Raw genomic sequence first — 13,126 nt, 5'->3', positions numbered from 1 at the left:
GGGGCCATGTGACTACTCTGGCCAATGAGATGTGCGCAGAGGTGGTCTGTGGCACCACTATGGCTCTTAAAAACATCCTGTATGATGGTGTGAGCTTCCTATTGCTGTTGGAATAAACTGTCACAAACTCAGCAGCTTAGAACAATGCAAATATATGCCCTTAGAGTCCTGGAGGTCAGAAGTCTGAAATGAGTCCTATGGCACCAAAAGGGCTGTCAGGGTCAGTTCCTTCTTGAGGCTTTAGGGGAGAATCTCATGATGTGATTAATTTGTGGATCTTGAGGTGGGGGATTATCCTGGATTTTTCAAGTGGGCCCAGTGTAATCATAAGGGCCCCAAACCACTGCATTCTGTACATGAACATATCATGAATGTTTGTTGTCCCATGTCGCTGAGATTTGGGTTGGTTTGTTACACAGCAATGTTGTGGCAATAGCTGACTGTTATACTTGGCCCAGAGGAACCTTAGATTTCCTGAGTCCATGGCCACTTCCAATATCCACTGTCAGGATCTGGGTGAGACACTTCCCCGCTCGCCCAGGGGAGGAGCATGTCTTCCATGTCCTTTGTCACACCCGGTCCCCACACCAGCGCCTGTTCCAATGTTGGATGGCAGGGAATGCCTGGTTGCTGCTCTAGAATAAAGGAAGAATACAGAGCCACAGACCAAGGTGGGGGAAATTGTTCTGTTTTAATTAAACCGAGTGAAGAAGCCAAGACACATACAGAAAGAGACTAAGAACAGGACTGGAAATCGTTTAGAAAAGAAATGAAAACCGATCGCAGAGATGTCAGTGCTGGGTGGAGTGGTGGGCGCGGGGTCCCAGCCTTCACGTCAGCTCCAGGATCACTGTTAGGGCAAGCACCAAGGTGAGCCAGACACCAGCAGGGCCAGAAGCAGAACCTGTGCCAGGCAGCAGGGAGCAAGGTCAGGGCACGGCAGGGTGTGGGGCCTAGGAAGGGCAGAGCTACAGAGGCCCCGGCAAAGAGCCTAGGGTCAGCGTCAGGATACACTGGGCTCACATCCCAGCCCTGCCACCTGTCTCACCTAACTGTGCACGATCCCTTCCCTGTGTCAGGCCTGCCGGACCAAGAATAGCTCCCTGCTGGCCATCAGGACACTCCATTGGGGACTAGGAGTGGGGGCCTCTACTGTGAGCTGTGAGATTGGCTCAGTGTGGGGAGGGGATGCCTGGTGGGCTGGGAAGCAGTCTCTGGATCCCATGGGGTGGCGTCCCAGGGAGGGAGGTACAAAGGGCCCCAGTGGAGGCATCTCTCTGTGCTCCCAGCTGCCCTGCAGAGTGGTCCAAGGGCCCAGAACACAGCTCATGGTCAATGCTGGACAGGACGCTTTCTCTTGGGGCCAGGGAGGCTGAGCTCTCTGAGCTGAGGCAGCTGGAGTTACTATGGATGGGGTGGGCTCACTTGGTCCCTGAAACTCTCCACCAGTTCATGTGGGGTATTGAGTACCCTCTTTTGGCCTCAGTGTCCACTCCTGACCACCTTTGACCAAGACTGCCCACACTCCCTAGAGGACAATCACCTGCCTGAGGCTGGAAGGAGGGGAAGGGTCTGCAGATGGGTGGCTCGGGGGCCAGAGCTTTCTGGAGCCTGGAGAATCACTCACTCTGAGAGTGGAGACTTACCATTGGAGTCCTCTGTTCCTCTTGGAATATTTGGGTTTTCTGTCAGAAAGAATAGAAAGAGACCTAAAGAGTGGGTGGCACTGGGAACTCAGGAAAGGAGGTCCCCTTTGCCCAGCACCTGCTATGTGGTATCACACGCACTTTCTCAGGGCAGCCACACTGTGGGCTGGTTTAGTGTCAGATGGGGAAACTGAGGGAGGTAAAGTAGTTTGTCCAAGATTGCATAGCTGCTAAGTGGTAGATCTGGGATTTGAACCCAGAACTCTCTGATTTTAACCTCTGAACTACAGGGCCTCCCTGTGGGGTGCCCTCTCAGGGCAAATTCAGGGGACTCAGGCCGTTGCTGCTCCCTCCTGCTTGGGACAGCTCCGGGCAGGGCCCGCCCTGGCTATCCTCTGACCCCCAGCAGGGCAGGGCGTACCGAACACAATGAGCCGGGTGTGTGTGTCAGTGGCGCCCAGGGGGTTCTGGGCTGTGCAGCGGTACATGGAGCCATTAAGCTCGGCGGGAACCCGCTCCAACACAAGCTCCTTCCCGTCGAACTCGGTGCTGCCATCCAGGAGGCGGCTCCCGACCCGTGTCCACGTGAACATGGGCTCCGGGAAGACTTCGTTCTGTTGGCCAGAGCAGATGAGAGTCCGGTCACAGGAGGAACCTTTCGGCCAGAGCAGGAAGGGGTCAAAGTATGGCCTGGCCAGGGCTGGCAACGCACGCTCGAAGAGAAAGGCTCTAGGGCTGGAAAGAATGTCCCCCAAGCGCTATGTCCTCTCTGAGCCCTGGACGGGAGAGCCACAACGTGGGCTTCTCCAGCCAGGCCTCATCCAAACTGAACATGCTGCTATGGATGCTGGTGCCCCTCCCACCTCTCCCTGCCCAGATACTGAGAGACAGGCTGACCTGAAATCCGTGGACCAGAATCCTCACAGTGTCCCCGACCCGGGCTCTGCTGGGTGTCATCACGATTTGGGGTCCTTTGGGGGCCACTGCAGGGAGAGGAAGGTCAGGTCAGTCTGAGGGAGGGGCACTGAGCCAGGAAAGGAAGGGCAGGGGAGACCCAGTCCTTGGGATTGGCTGCCGCTGGGCTAGGAGCTACGTGGGGGCTCATTCATTCATTCACTCCTGCCTGCATTCATTCATACACGTTCCCTGAACCCCTGCAATGAGTCGCCCCTCTGGGACCTGGGGATTCAGTCATGTATAGAACATGACCCCTGCCCTGTGGGCTTCAGTCTCAGTGTGGAGTCAGGGAAACCCAAGGGAGGTGCTACCCGGCAGACGACTCAGCTGGGAATGGGGAGAGGCCCTCCTGCAGCCACGACTGCTCAAAGCACCCCAAAGGCCTTCCTGCACTAACCCTTGTGAGGTGGGGCTCTGCCGTACCTCCTCCACTGTACAGCTGAGTTAACTGAGGCCCAGAGAGGGCACGTGACTTGTCGAAGGTCACAAGGTGAGGAACGGCCAGACCGAAATTCGGGTCTCCTCCCTCTGGCTCGAGGGCTCCCTCTACCAGGCTCACCTCCCCCAGTGGGGTTTTTCTGGGATCTCTAGGTTGGAGGTGGGTGGGGGTACACAGGTGTGGGGGGACCATCTCCTTCCTTGAGGCTTTGTCTCCCTGTCCCTCTGTCTCACATCCTTGACTCGAGCCCCTTTCCATCTCTGAGCTTGGGAGACAAAATGCCCAAGGGCGTTGTTATCTTGTGAACAGAGCATCAGGATGGGAGAGCCGCCCGGGCCACTGAGTCCATCCCCGCAGGGTTCAGGCTGGGAAACTGAGGCCAGGGGAAGCAAAGGGGCTTATCCAAGGTCACCCCCAGAGCCCATTTCCTATTTTTCCTGACATTCAGGCCAAGAGTCTTTCCCCCAGATTCATTCATTCACTCAGCAAGTAATTACTGAGCCAATCACATGCCAGGCTTTGAAGCAGCCTTGGGGATGGTGGCAAGCACCGAGGGCCTGTGCCGGTAGGAGCTTGTAGCTGAGGAGGCATTCTACACACAAACAAGTGCGTATCAGAGAGTGACAGCAGCACACAGGGGATCAGGCACGGCGAGTGGTGGTCAAGGTGCCTCTTCCAAGATGGGGATGTTTCAGCTGAGACACCACCAGGAGGGTTCCAGGTGGAGGGAACAGCTCGGGCCTGGCCCTGAGGCCAAAGGTCAGGAGGGTAATGCAGGTGGAGGCCAGGGACAGGTCCTACAGTGCCTCCTGGGCTGGAGGAAGGCCTCAGGGTTCTGATCCTACGGCCATGCTCTGTGCCTTCGCTGTGAACATCTTCCAGGGGTGGCAGAAGGAGGTGAAGCTTTGTCCCCAGGCCCTGGGCCTGTTCTGGGATCTCCCACCCAGCCCTGCCCTCTCCCCAAGCCTCTTTTTCCCACTCAGAGCTCTCTCTGAACAGAAATCAGAGCAGCTGGCAGATGTAGGTGGCCTCCCAGGAACTGCCAAGTTCATTCTCTGAGAATGAAACCAAAGGACTATTAATTAAACCGCGAGCGAGACATCTGAAGTGCCACATGGGGCTGAGGGACGCGTCAGTGGGAAGAGCGGCCCTGCTTCAAGGGGAGGGAACAGCAGAGAAGGTGGGGGTGGCTTCCACTTCTGCACCTACCCCCCAGTGTGAGGAAGTGGGGCCTGGCCTGGGGAACAGAGACCAAGTTCCAGTCTAGCCTGTGTGCCCTCGGATGAGTCACTTCACCTGGCTTTCCCCAAATGCAAAATAGGAACAGTGATCACAACCCTTATGCACCCACCACACTGGCTTGCTAGGAATGTTGGGAGATGGTGGGTTTGAGGACTAGCATCTGTTGAGAATGAACTAAGTGCCAGGCCTTGTGCATGATCTTATTTTAAGTCCCAACCTTTCGCGATTGTCCCCATAAAGAAGCCAAGGCTTAAGAGGGTCAAGTAACTTTCTCGCCTTCTTCATTGACTCTCAAGTGCTGGGAAGGTCCATTTGCAGGTGGAAAGCCCTGTGTAGGGCAGTGTGTCCTCGGCTTGTCCGTCAGCTGTGTCCGGCTGCGATGGCACCATCCTGCTGCAGCCGGCAGAGGGCGCGGAAGGGCATTTGCATGCTGGAGAAGTGTGAGCCGGGGAGCAAGCAGGCAAACTTTCCCCTCTGGTCAGAGTCCTCCCCGCCCTGTTTTCTAAAGGGCCTACCTAATCTGCCCAGGCTGGGGCCTGGGCCTACTGAGCCCCTGTTGTAGGACTGTCATACCCATCCTGGTGCTTATGAGGCAGGTTACCAGGAAACCCATTTCCCAGGCCATAAAACAGTCCCCTGAGGAGGGCAGTGACTTGCCCAAGGTCACACAGCAAGGAAGCGGGAAGAGCAGGGCTTGGTGGCACATAGTTCTTCAGAGGGCAGCTGGGAGCCAGGGGAAGGAGGAGAGGGAGAGCTGCTTGCCTTCTGGACAGCCAGACCCCCTCTCCCTGCTACCTGATCTGCCCGCTCCTGGAGGCTCCTGCGTGCAGCTGCCCCTGAGGAAGACAGCAGGTCAGGTGAGGAGGGGCCTTCTCTGCCCTCACCTGTCCGAGATGGATTGTGGCAGCTGCCGACAGTCAAGCACCGTTGCAGCTGATGGGCCCTCTGATGGCCGCCCTCACTGCTGCACAGAGACGGTGCTTCCGCAAGCCCGGCCAGCTGCTGTCACCCTCTCTGCTCCCACCGCCACCCTGAAGCCCATTAGCAGCTCCTGGCAGTCAAATCCTGGCCTCCCTTGCCTGCCCCTAAAACAGACCATCGTGACTACCTGAAAGCAATGTTCTCAGCCCCTGGCCTTTCATTTCTCTCAACCCCTGGATACAGACACATAGCAGGAGCCCAGAGATGCACCCAGAGACAAGGCCGGGCCTTCTATTCTGACTGTGAGATCTTATGGAAAATCTCCTCTAGGCTTTCCCCAGGGATTCTGGATGTTCACCAAGACAGCCATTCACCCATATCCCTGCTCATCCATCCATCCATCCCTGCCTCCCTCCCTCCATCCATCCATCCTTCTACCCTTCCCATCCATCTACCCTTCCATGCATCCACCATCCATCTGTCCATCCACCTACCCATCCACTCAGCCACCTATTCATTCATCTGCCTTCTTCATCTAGTTCTTTATTGCACACCTAATCTGTGTTGGTCAGTATGCAGGGCAATATTGGAAATACAATGATGGACAATAACAGTAGCTTATTCTTGCTGAATATTTACTCTGTTATTATGCTAAACTTTTGTAGGCACTGCCTTATTTAATCTTCACAGCAGCTCAGAAAAGTATTAATTAATTAATAATTAAACAGGTATTTATTAAGTAGTATTTTAGGGATTGTTCTGAGCCCTGTACCATGTGAACAAAGAAGATATATATAGACCCTGCAGACAAACAACTTTAATTCCAGCAGGAGATCTAGGCATTAAGAAAATATCTATCTGCAGATGGAGATAAATGCAATGAGAGAGGACAAAGTAAGGTGGGGAGTTGCTGGGGCCGGGAGGAAGAGGCTATTTGAGACAGGGTGTTCAAGAAAGGGCCCTTTGACTAGAAGATTCAAGCAGAAATCTGAAGGAAGGGGGGATTGGACATATCTGGGTAAGATTATTCTAGGCAGAAAGGAAGGCTGGTGCAAAGTCAGAGCTGAGCATATTCAAGGAAGATTAAGGGGGACCTGTGGCTGGAGCAGATCAGGGAGATGGAGAAGTGATAGATGGGCACCATTAGGATGTGGTTTTAAATACGGTAGCAGTCACAGGGAGAAAGGCACTGTTCTTAAGAACACAATATGACGAATCTTAATAAATGTGAAAGCCTGTGTAACCGCCATCCCAATCAAACTCGAGAACATTCCCATCCTTCCAGAAGGTTCCCTCAGGCCGCCTACCAATCAGTTTCCACTCTCCATAGGTAAGCACTCGTCTGATTTCTGTCACCAGAGATTAGCTTTATGTTCTAGAAGTTCATATGCATAGAATCATGCAGTATGTCCTCTTTGCTGTCCGGCTTCTTTCACTCAGCATAAAGTTTTTGGGCTCTACCCATATTGTTGAGTGTACCAGTTCATTCATTCATTTGTATTGATGGGAAGTAGCCCATTGTATGAATGAACCATAAATTTGTTCATCCGTTTTCCTAATTATGGACATCTGGGCTACTTGTAGTTTTTATTGTTGTTGTTATGACTAAAGCTGCTATGAACATTCATGTCCCAATGTTTGTAGACATATATTTTCATTTCTCTTGGGTAAATCCTCGCTCCACTGCTTATGAGTTGATGGCTCAAGGAAAAGGACGCCACCCACCTGACCTCCAGAAGCCCCCTGGGCCCCCTGGTGCAGGCTGGGGTCCGAACCCTCGCCAGCCATTGCTCTCTGTCCTTGGTCATGAGGGCCTGGGTTAGGGGCCGTGGATGGTTCCGTAGTCCCTCACCACTGCAGGAGGCTCAGAGGCAAGCCCAGGCATCCTGAGCTCGGGGAGGGGCTGCTCAATGCTGCAGATCAAGGTCCAAAGGGTTGTGGGCAGAGAGAGCCAGAACTGGGTCATGGTGTCCATCTCCCTGCCCTAGTCAACCAGTCTAAGCACAAACTGGCTCAAGGGGTTTCTTGTGTTTCTGGCAGAGAAGATTCCACATGTCCCCTCTCCCTGCCTCCACTCGGGTGGGAGGAAATGCATAAGGGGGCACTGCTCTGGGGATGCCCTGGGTTGGTGCTGACAGAGGAGGAGGCAGGTCCAGAAGGGGGTTGGTTCTCAGGCTGAGCCTGGGTGTCCATTTTCCTGGCTGTGCCCACCTGCCACATACCCACAGGAGGCACGGTTTTCATTGTACTTAGAAGTGTGAGCTGGAGCAGTGTGCTCCCACATCCTGTGTGTTCCTGACCCCGATCCCACAAAGCATCCTCTACCTTCCCATATTCCTGACTCTGATCTAGCAAGCTTCACAACCTAGTAACTGTCCCCTGAGCTCATGGGTCTCTTATTTGATCCAGAAAACCTCCTTGACACTTCCTATGCTCCCAACTGTGACTAAGAAAACCCTCCCTGACCTTTCTGTGACCTGACTCAGTACCCTCCCTGAAGAGTCTCGCCTCTTGTGCGTTCTTTCACTCACCCAGCAAATCTCCCTATGACTTCCATGTTGCATTTTCAATCTTAAAAATCTCCTGTTTCTTCTTCTGCATCCGTGGATGTCTTGCTGCCCTTGTCTAGCCTGGATTAATACTTAGTCCATAGGCATACACCTGATCATCTGATCATCTACATTTGCCCTCTTACAGCACTAAACTATGTTTTCTACCTTTATCTTGCATCTACCTACCACTTTAGCATTTTATTAAAAATAAAAATAATAATAATAATAGGAGAAATGTGAGATCAACATATAAATCAAGTACAAAAATCAAACGAATATTCATATTTGACCTGATTGTTTATAGGTCATAATGCGTGATCAAAACCGAAAGTTTCTGTGATGACTGCCCTTGTACTGTTCACCATGTAAGAACTTATTCACTCTGTAAGAATTCGTTCACCATGTAAGAACTTGTTCGTTATGCTTCAGAAGATTGGAGACTGACGAGAATTAGGCTTGAGATGGATTAATGATTGTACATTGAGCATTGACCCCCCTATACTGAATTTTATTGTTGTTAACAACCATTTGATCAATAAATATGAGAGATGCCCTCTCAAAAAAAAAAAAAATCTCCTGTTTCTAACATTGATCTGCCAAAATTCTCTGATTTTTCCATATTCTTGATCCTGACTGACCAAACTCCCTGAATCTCTCGTGTTCCTGACCCTACCGAGCTAATGCCCCTGACCCCCGACTGCTCCTGTTCTCCAATCCAGCCCAGCAAACCTCCTGGAATGCCCCGACTTTGCTCCTGTACCTGACCCTGACCACTCTTTGCTCCATTTCCTTCCCATCTCCATGGTGACCAGCAGTCCAGGGATCCCATTCCAAGGCCCCCCACCATCCACCTCTTCAGGAGCCCTGCAGAATGGCACCCGCCAAGCCTTACCCAGCGTGACCTCTGCCTGCATGGGCATCGACAGTGCTGGGTGCTTGACCTCACAGCTGAAGAGGGCCTCATTGTCGATCTGTGGGTTGAGTGTCCAGGTGAGCAGGGCACGCACCTCCACGGTGCCATCGCTGCCCGGGCTGTGGCTGTGGCGCAGGAAGTAGACGGGCTCGGCACTGTGGACCCAGCGGGGGAACTCACGGCTCACCACCGTCTCTGGGATGTTCTCGGTGGTTGGCTGGAGAAGGGTGCTGGGATCTGGGGTCAGGCCTCGGGAGGGGCGCTCTGTGTAGGGACGCCCACCCTGGTTCTCTGCGTCCTGTAGGGACAGTGACCTCTGCATCTTGGTGTCATCCAGGTCACGGTGCAGGAGGCTGCGGAAGGGCCTGCTGTCCTGGAGGGGGCCATTGTTTGCAGCTGGTGGCTCCGACAGGGGCACTGCGTCAATGGGGTCCCCATCTCTTTTGAAATAAACCTGAAATTGCAAGGAGGGTGTGAGAATAGATCTTGGAGGAATGACCTCGACCTCCCAGTGGGCTCTCAGAGGAACTGGTCACAGGATTTGGGTCTTTCTGGAGCCTCCCCCTCCTAGTAGCCCTCCAGATGGGTCCCCCTTGGGTCCTTTCCCTCCAGCACCCAATCAGCCCGAGTCAGCTTGGCTCAGTGGCGACACGCAGCCCCTGGTGGCCGAGGCTGAGCCCATCTCCATGAGCTTCCAGAGGGTGAACCTCTGAGAACCTCAGTTCCTTTACTTGTAAAGGGGAATAAGAGCACCTACCTCATAGGGCTTTTGGATGCTTAAATGAAATGTGCAGAAACAGGGGTCCTCAACACAGCCGTGGCACTAAGAGGGCGGTCTGTGCCCACCTCAGGAGAGCATGTAGGCAAGACGAAGGGCACTGGACAGAAAATGCTGGCTGTCAGAGGAAGCCTGAGGAGGGGAGGCTCTCCGGGTGTGCATTTGTGAGGTCTGGGAGACCAGGGTGTATGTGTGCGAGGGAGCTAGGTGCAGGGATGAGGTGAGAGGCAAAGCCTTCTCACTTTCTCTGCTCATGGGGAATGCAAGTTTTGAAAGGCAACATTTAATTTAATTTGCTGTCTTTTTATTTTGGTACATGAGCCCAGAGGCCAGTGGGGATTGGGTGTATTTTTTAACAAATCAGATAAATAAATCAATGGGAAATGAGAGGGGAGGGCAGGAAGCAGCCCCCCCTGGGACACTGGTGCAGGTTGGGGGAGAAAGGAGGCTGGAGGGAGGAGAGGTGGGGGGTGGTAAGTGAAATGCAGGACGCGGAGGATCTGTCAAGAGTTTATAGCTCTTATGCACATAATAGCCTGCTTTGGGTTTCTTTCTTTCTTTCTTTCTTTCTTTTTGAAAAGTGCTTCAAAAGCAGGTTTGTAATTTATATCAAAGAATTCTTTCAAGTTCTGACGTCCCAGGCAAACGTAAGATGCCTGGAATGTGGGGAGATGAAGATCTTATATATATACACATATATATTTGAATATTTTATTGCTATGTCTTCATGGCAGGAGCAGGCAAGCTGGGGAAAGGGGTCTTCTCATGGCCCCAGGGCTGTGAGGAGCCTTTCTTTGTGCCCTGTGGAAAAAGTAGTTTTTCTTTGGAGAAAAGGACCAGCTTGTGTGATTTCAGCGAGGTCAGACCTCTTTATGGGCTCCAAAGAGGGAAGAACCAGGGGCCATGTCCTGCTCTCACCAATTGTTGGCTTTGAAGCTGCCTTTTCATCTGTGTCCTTGGGACTACAAGGTATGGGGGAAGGGACAGCGGCCTCAGTAAAGGCTTGTCTTTGCCCCCCGCCTACTGCCCCACCTGTGCATGTGCGCACCTGCCCTACTGCTTCACCTGTGCCTCCGTGCATCTGCTTACGGCCCACCTGTGTCCGCACACCTGCCCCCTCCCTCACTGGTGCCTGTGCACACCTGCCTACTGCCCCATCTGCACCTCTGTGCACTGCTTACTGCCCTGTACTGGGTCCCTGCACCTGTTCACTGCCCTGTCCTGGGCAGCTGGGTCTGTCTGGGCCTGGATCCTGGAGTGAGGCTGTCCTAGGTCCCCAGGCCATCCCACTTGGCCATGCCTGTGAGACAGTCGGAGTCTAGAATGCCTCGCCTCTCTGCCTTGAACCCTAACCCTCCCTATCCAGCACACCAGCTCCACCCCTCACTAATCCTAGTGATAGATGAAACTCACAGGGTCCAGCCCCAAAGCGTTGTTCAATGTCAACACTGGAAGGGTCCTTGGGAGCATGGAGCCCATAGGTTCTCAGTACAGATTCAAGAAGGGTTCCACAGAGGTGCTTTGGGGGTCACTAAGGGCAGTGTGCCCTCCCCTCCCTTTCAGACACTTTATACACGGGCTTCTGTGTGTTTCATTTAGATCAAATGGTCCTGTTATTTCTAAAACAGATGAAAAACTCTAATACTGTCCACCCCATAAACCTCCTTATAGAAACAGAAACAAGGAGAGATCTCACTCGGGTCATTCAGTGTGCATGGCAGGCCGGGGCCAGAACCCCATTCTCCAGGTCTGTGCCCTGACAGCCTACCCCGTCCCCACCCCTTGAAGTGGCCACTGTAACAGCTCATGCACTGGCCCCACAGACCTCAGAGCACTTAGGCCGGGTCTGAGGAGTTGGCCAAAACAGGGGTCCTTTCTGCCTTCCCTCTTTCCCTTCCTCCCTCCCCCCGCAATGGTCTTGGAGCCACAAGACATGAACTTGAGTCCCAGCTCTGTCAGGAACACCGCGGGTCACACTGGACATGGCCCTCCTGCTCTCCGAGCCTCACTTCTCCATCCTGCTCAATAACTGGGGTAGGGGTGTTCTCAGTGCCGGGCTCCCCTAAAGCCTCCTCCCACTGTGCTGTGCGAGGGTCACAGGGTCCAGGAGAAGTGGGTGTCCTCAGCTCCGGGAGACTGGCAGCAAGAGACACATGGACACCTGGGCAGGTCAGATGAGTGGACAGGGTCAGACCAAGGCAGCTGGGGCGGAGTTCCCTTCTGCAGACCTCTTTCCATCATTCTGTAGAGTGGGCGCCATGGTGACCCCTGCAGCTGGACCAGCCACGAGGTGGGGGCGGTGACCCAGCGGGGGCTAGGGAGGGACTGGGCACCCGAGGGGTACTCACCATTGGTGCTGGTTTCCCTCCAGACACGATGCAGACCAGTGTGAAGTTCTGGGCTTGGTAGCGGCTGAAGGGGGCTGGCATGTCAGCGGCCACCACTTCAATAGAGGTGGGAGGAGCTACCCAGAAGGGAAGTAGAAGAGAAGACAAAGGCTTAGCTGGAAGATTCAGGAAGAGTTCACTGATTATCTGAGATGAGCCAGGTCCCACGCTGGGGGCAGAGGGGGGAATGTGGTACAACTCCTGGGGACACCACAAACCTCAGCTACAGTGAGAATGATGTTCCTGCTGGACATACAGACGAGCACCCTGCTTCAAGGGCTCTGAGGCATGGCGGGGAAGCATGAATCAAGGGATCACACAGTTACGTGCGTCAGATACCAGGAGAAATAACTGAGTGTAAAGGGGGCCCTGCCCAAGCCTGTGGGAGTGACACTGTGCTGTGACCTGTAGAAATAAAAGGAGGCAGAGGACAAGTGTGGCAGGTGGAGGGAACAGCATGTGCGAAGGTCTGGCAGCATGTCAGCCTGGGCAGGGGTTTGGGAGGCAGGCTGTAGCTTTGGGGGTGCTAGGAGCCACGGATGTGCCCAGTGGGGCTGGGTGCTGTGCAGGGCACGGAACAGGGTGGCTGATGGTGGCTTACAGAACAGTGGTGTGCCGGGGCCAATCCTACCAGGCCTACCGACTGACTGGTGTTCCTACCAGTGCATGAGAGCAGATGGTGACGTTTTCAGGAGCTTTGTGAACCAACGTCCTGAAAAGGTTAAACTGAGCACAGTGGGCATCTTTACACCATGGAAACCAACCAATGCTACAAATCAGGGCTCTTTCATTTGTTTTCTTCCTTCCCCTGTCCCAGCCTCTGAGAGCAGGTTTACCAGCACACAACTGGTTATGAGTTTTTCCTGGTCCTGAGGGCCGTGGGGAGCCGTGGAAGGTTTTAAATGATCCAAGTTGCATTTTGAAGAGCCTGAACACACAGAGCATGACTTTAGGCTAGAGGGGCTAATGGCTCAGATGAGGGTGAGGGCAGAAGTGGGAGAAGTGAGTGACTCTGAGGGACATTAGAGCCGGGAGTCTTCTCTCATTGCTCTCTTTTGGGACGTTGGCTTATTTTGGTTGCTCCCCCCTCCCACCAGCTCACTTCTTTGCTGTCTTCGTGGGCCACCACTAGCTGGTATTACCAAAGCCAGCGGTCCCAGGCACACATGGAGCCAGCAGGCACTCCTGGGTGCAAATCCCGGCTAGGTCACCACCACCTCCATGTCCTTGGACAAGTTACCAAAACTGTGAGCCTTGAGTCCCCAGTCTGTGATATGGGAATGATACTCGG

At 53.6% G+C, this 13,126-nt stretch overlaps 1 protein-coding gene across 2 annotated transcripts in view; it reads right to left on the bottom strand.

Moving 5' to 3' along the window:
- Positions 1-678: 678 nt before the first annotated feature.
- Positions 679-13,126, bottom strand: part of IGSF21 (immunoglobin superfamily member 21) — a 227,754-nt gene continuing 215,306 nt past the window's right edge. For both annotated transcript variants that reach the window (XM_037000178.2, XM_073233297.1), the window contains exons 5-10: positions 11,797-11,912; positions 8,650-9,124; positions 2,544-2,629; positions 2,068-2,260; positions 1,647-1,685; positions 679-904 (exon numbers count right to left, since the gene is read on the bottom strand). In XM_037000178.2, the coding sequence (XP_036856073.1) occupies positions 831-904; positions 1,647-1,685; positions 2,068-2,260; positions 2,544-2,629; positions 8,650-9,124; positions 11,797-11,912 (983 nt within the window). In that variant the 3' untranslated portion in view covers positions 679-830. The remainder of the gene's footprint in view (positions 905-1,646; positions 1,686-2,067; positions 2,261-2,543; positions 2,630-8,649; positions 9,125-11,796; positions 11,913-13,126) is intronic.

The sequence above is a fragment of the Manis javanica genome, chromosome 4, assembly GCF_040802235.1.
Source record: "Manis javanica isolate MJ-LG chromosome 4, MJ_LKY, whole genome shotgun sequence".
In the NCBI taxonomy this organism is placed as follows: Eukaryota; Metazoa; Chordata; class Mammalia; order Pholidota; family Manidae; genus Manis; species Manis javanica.
This window is presented reverse-complemented; position numbering and strand designations above follow the sequence as displayed.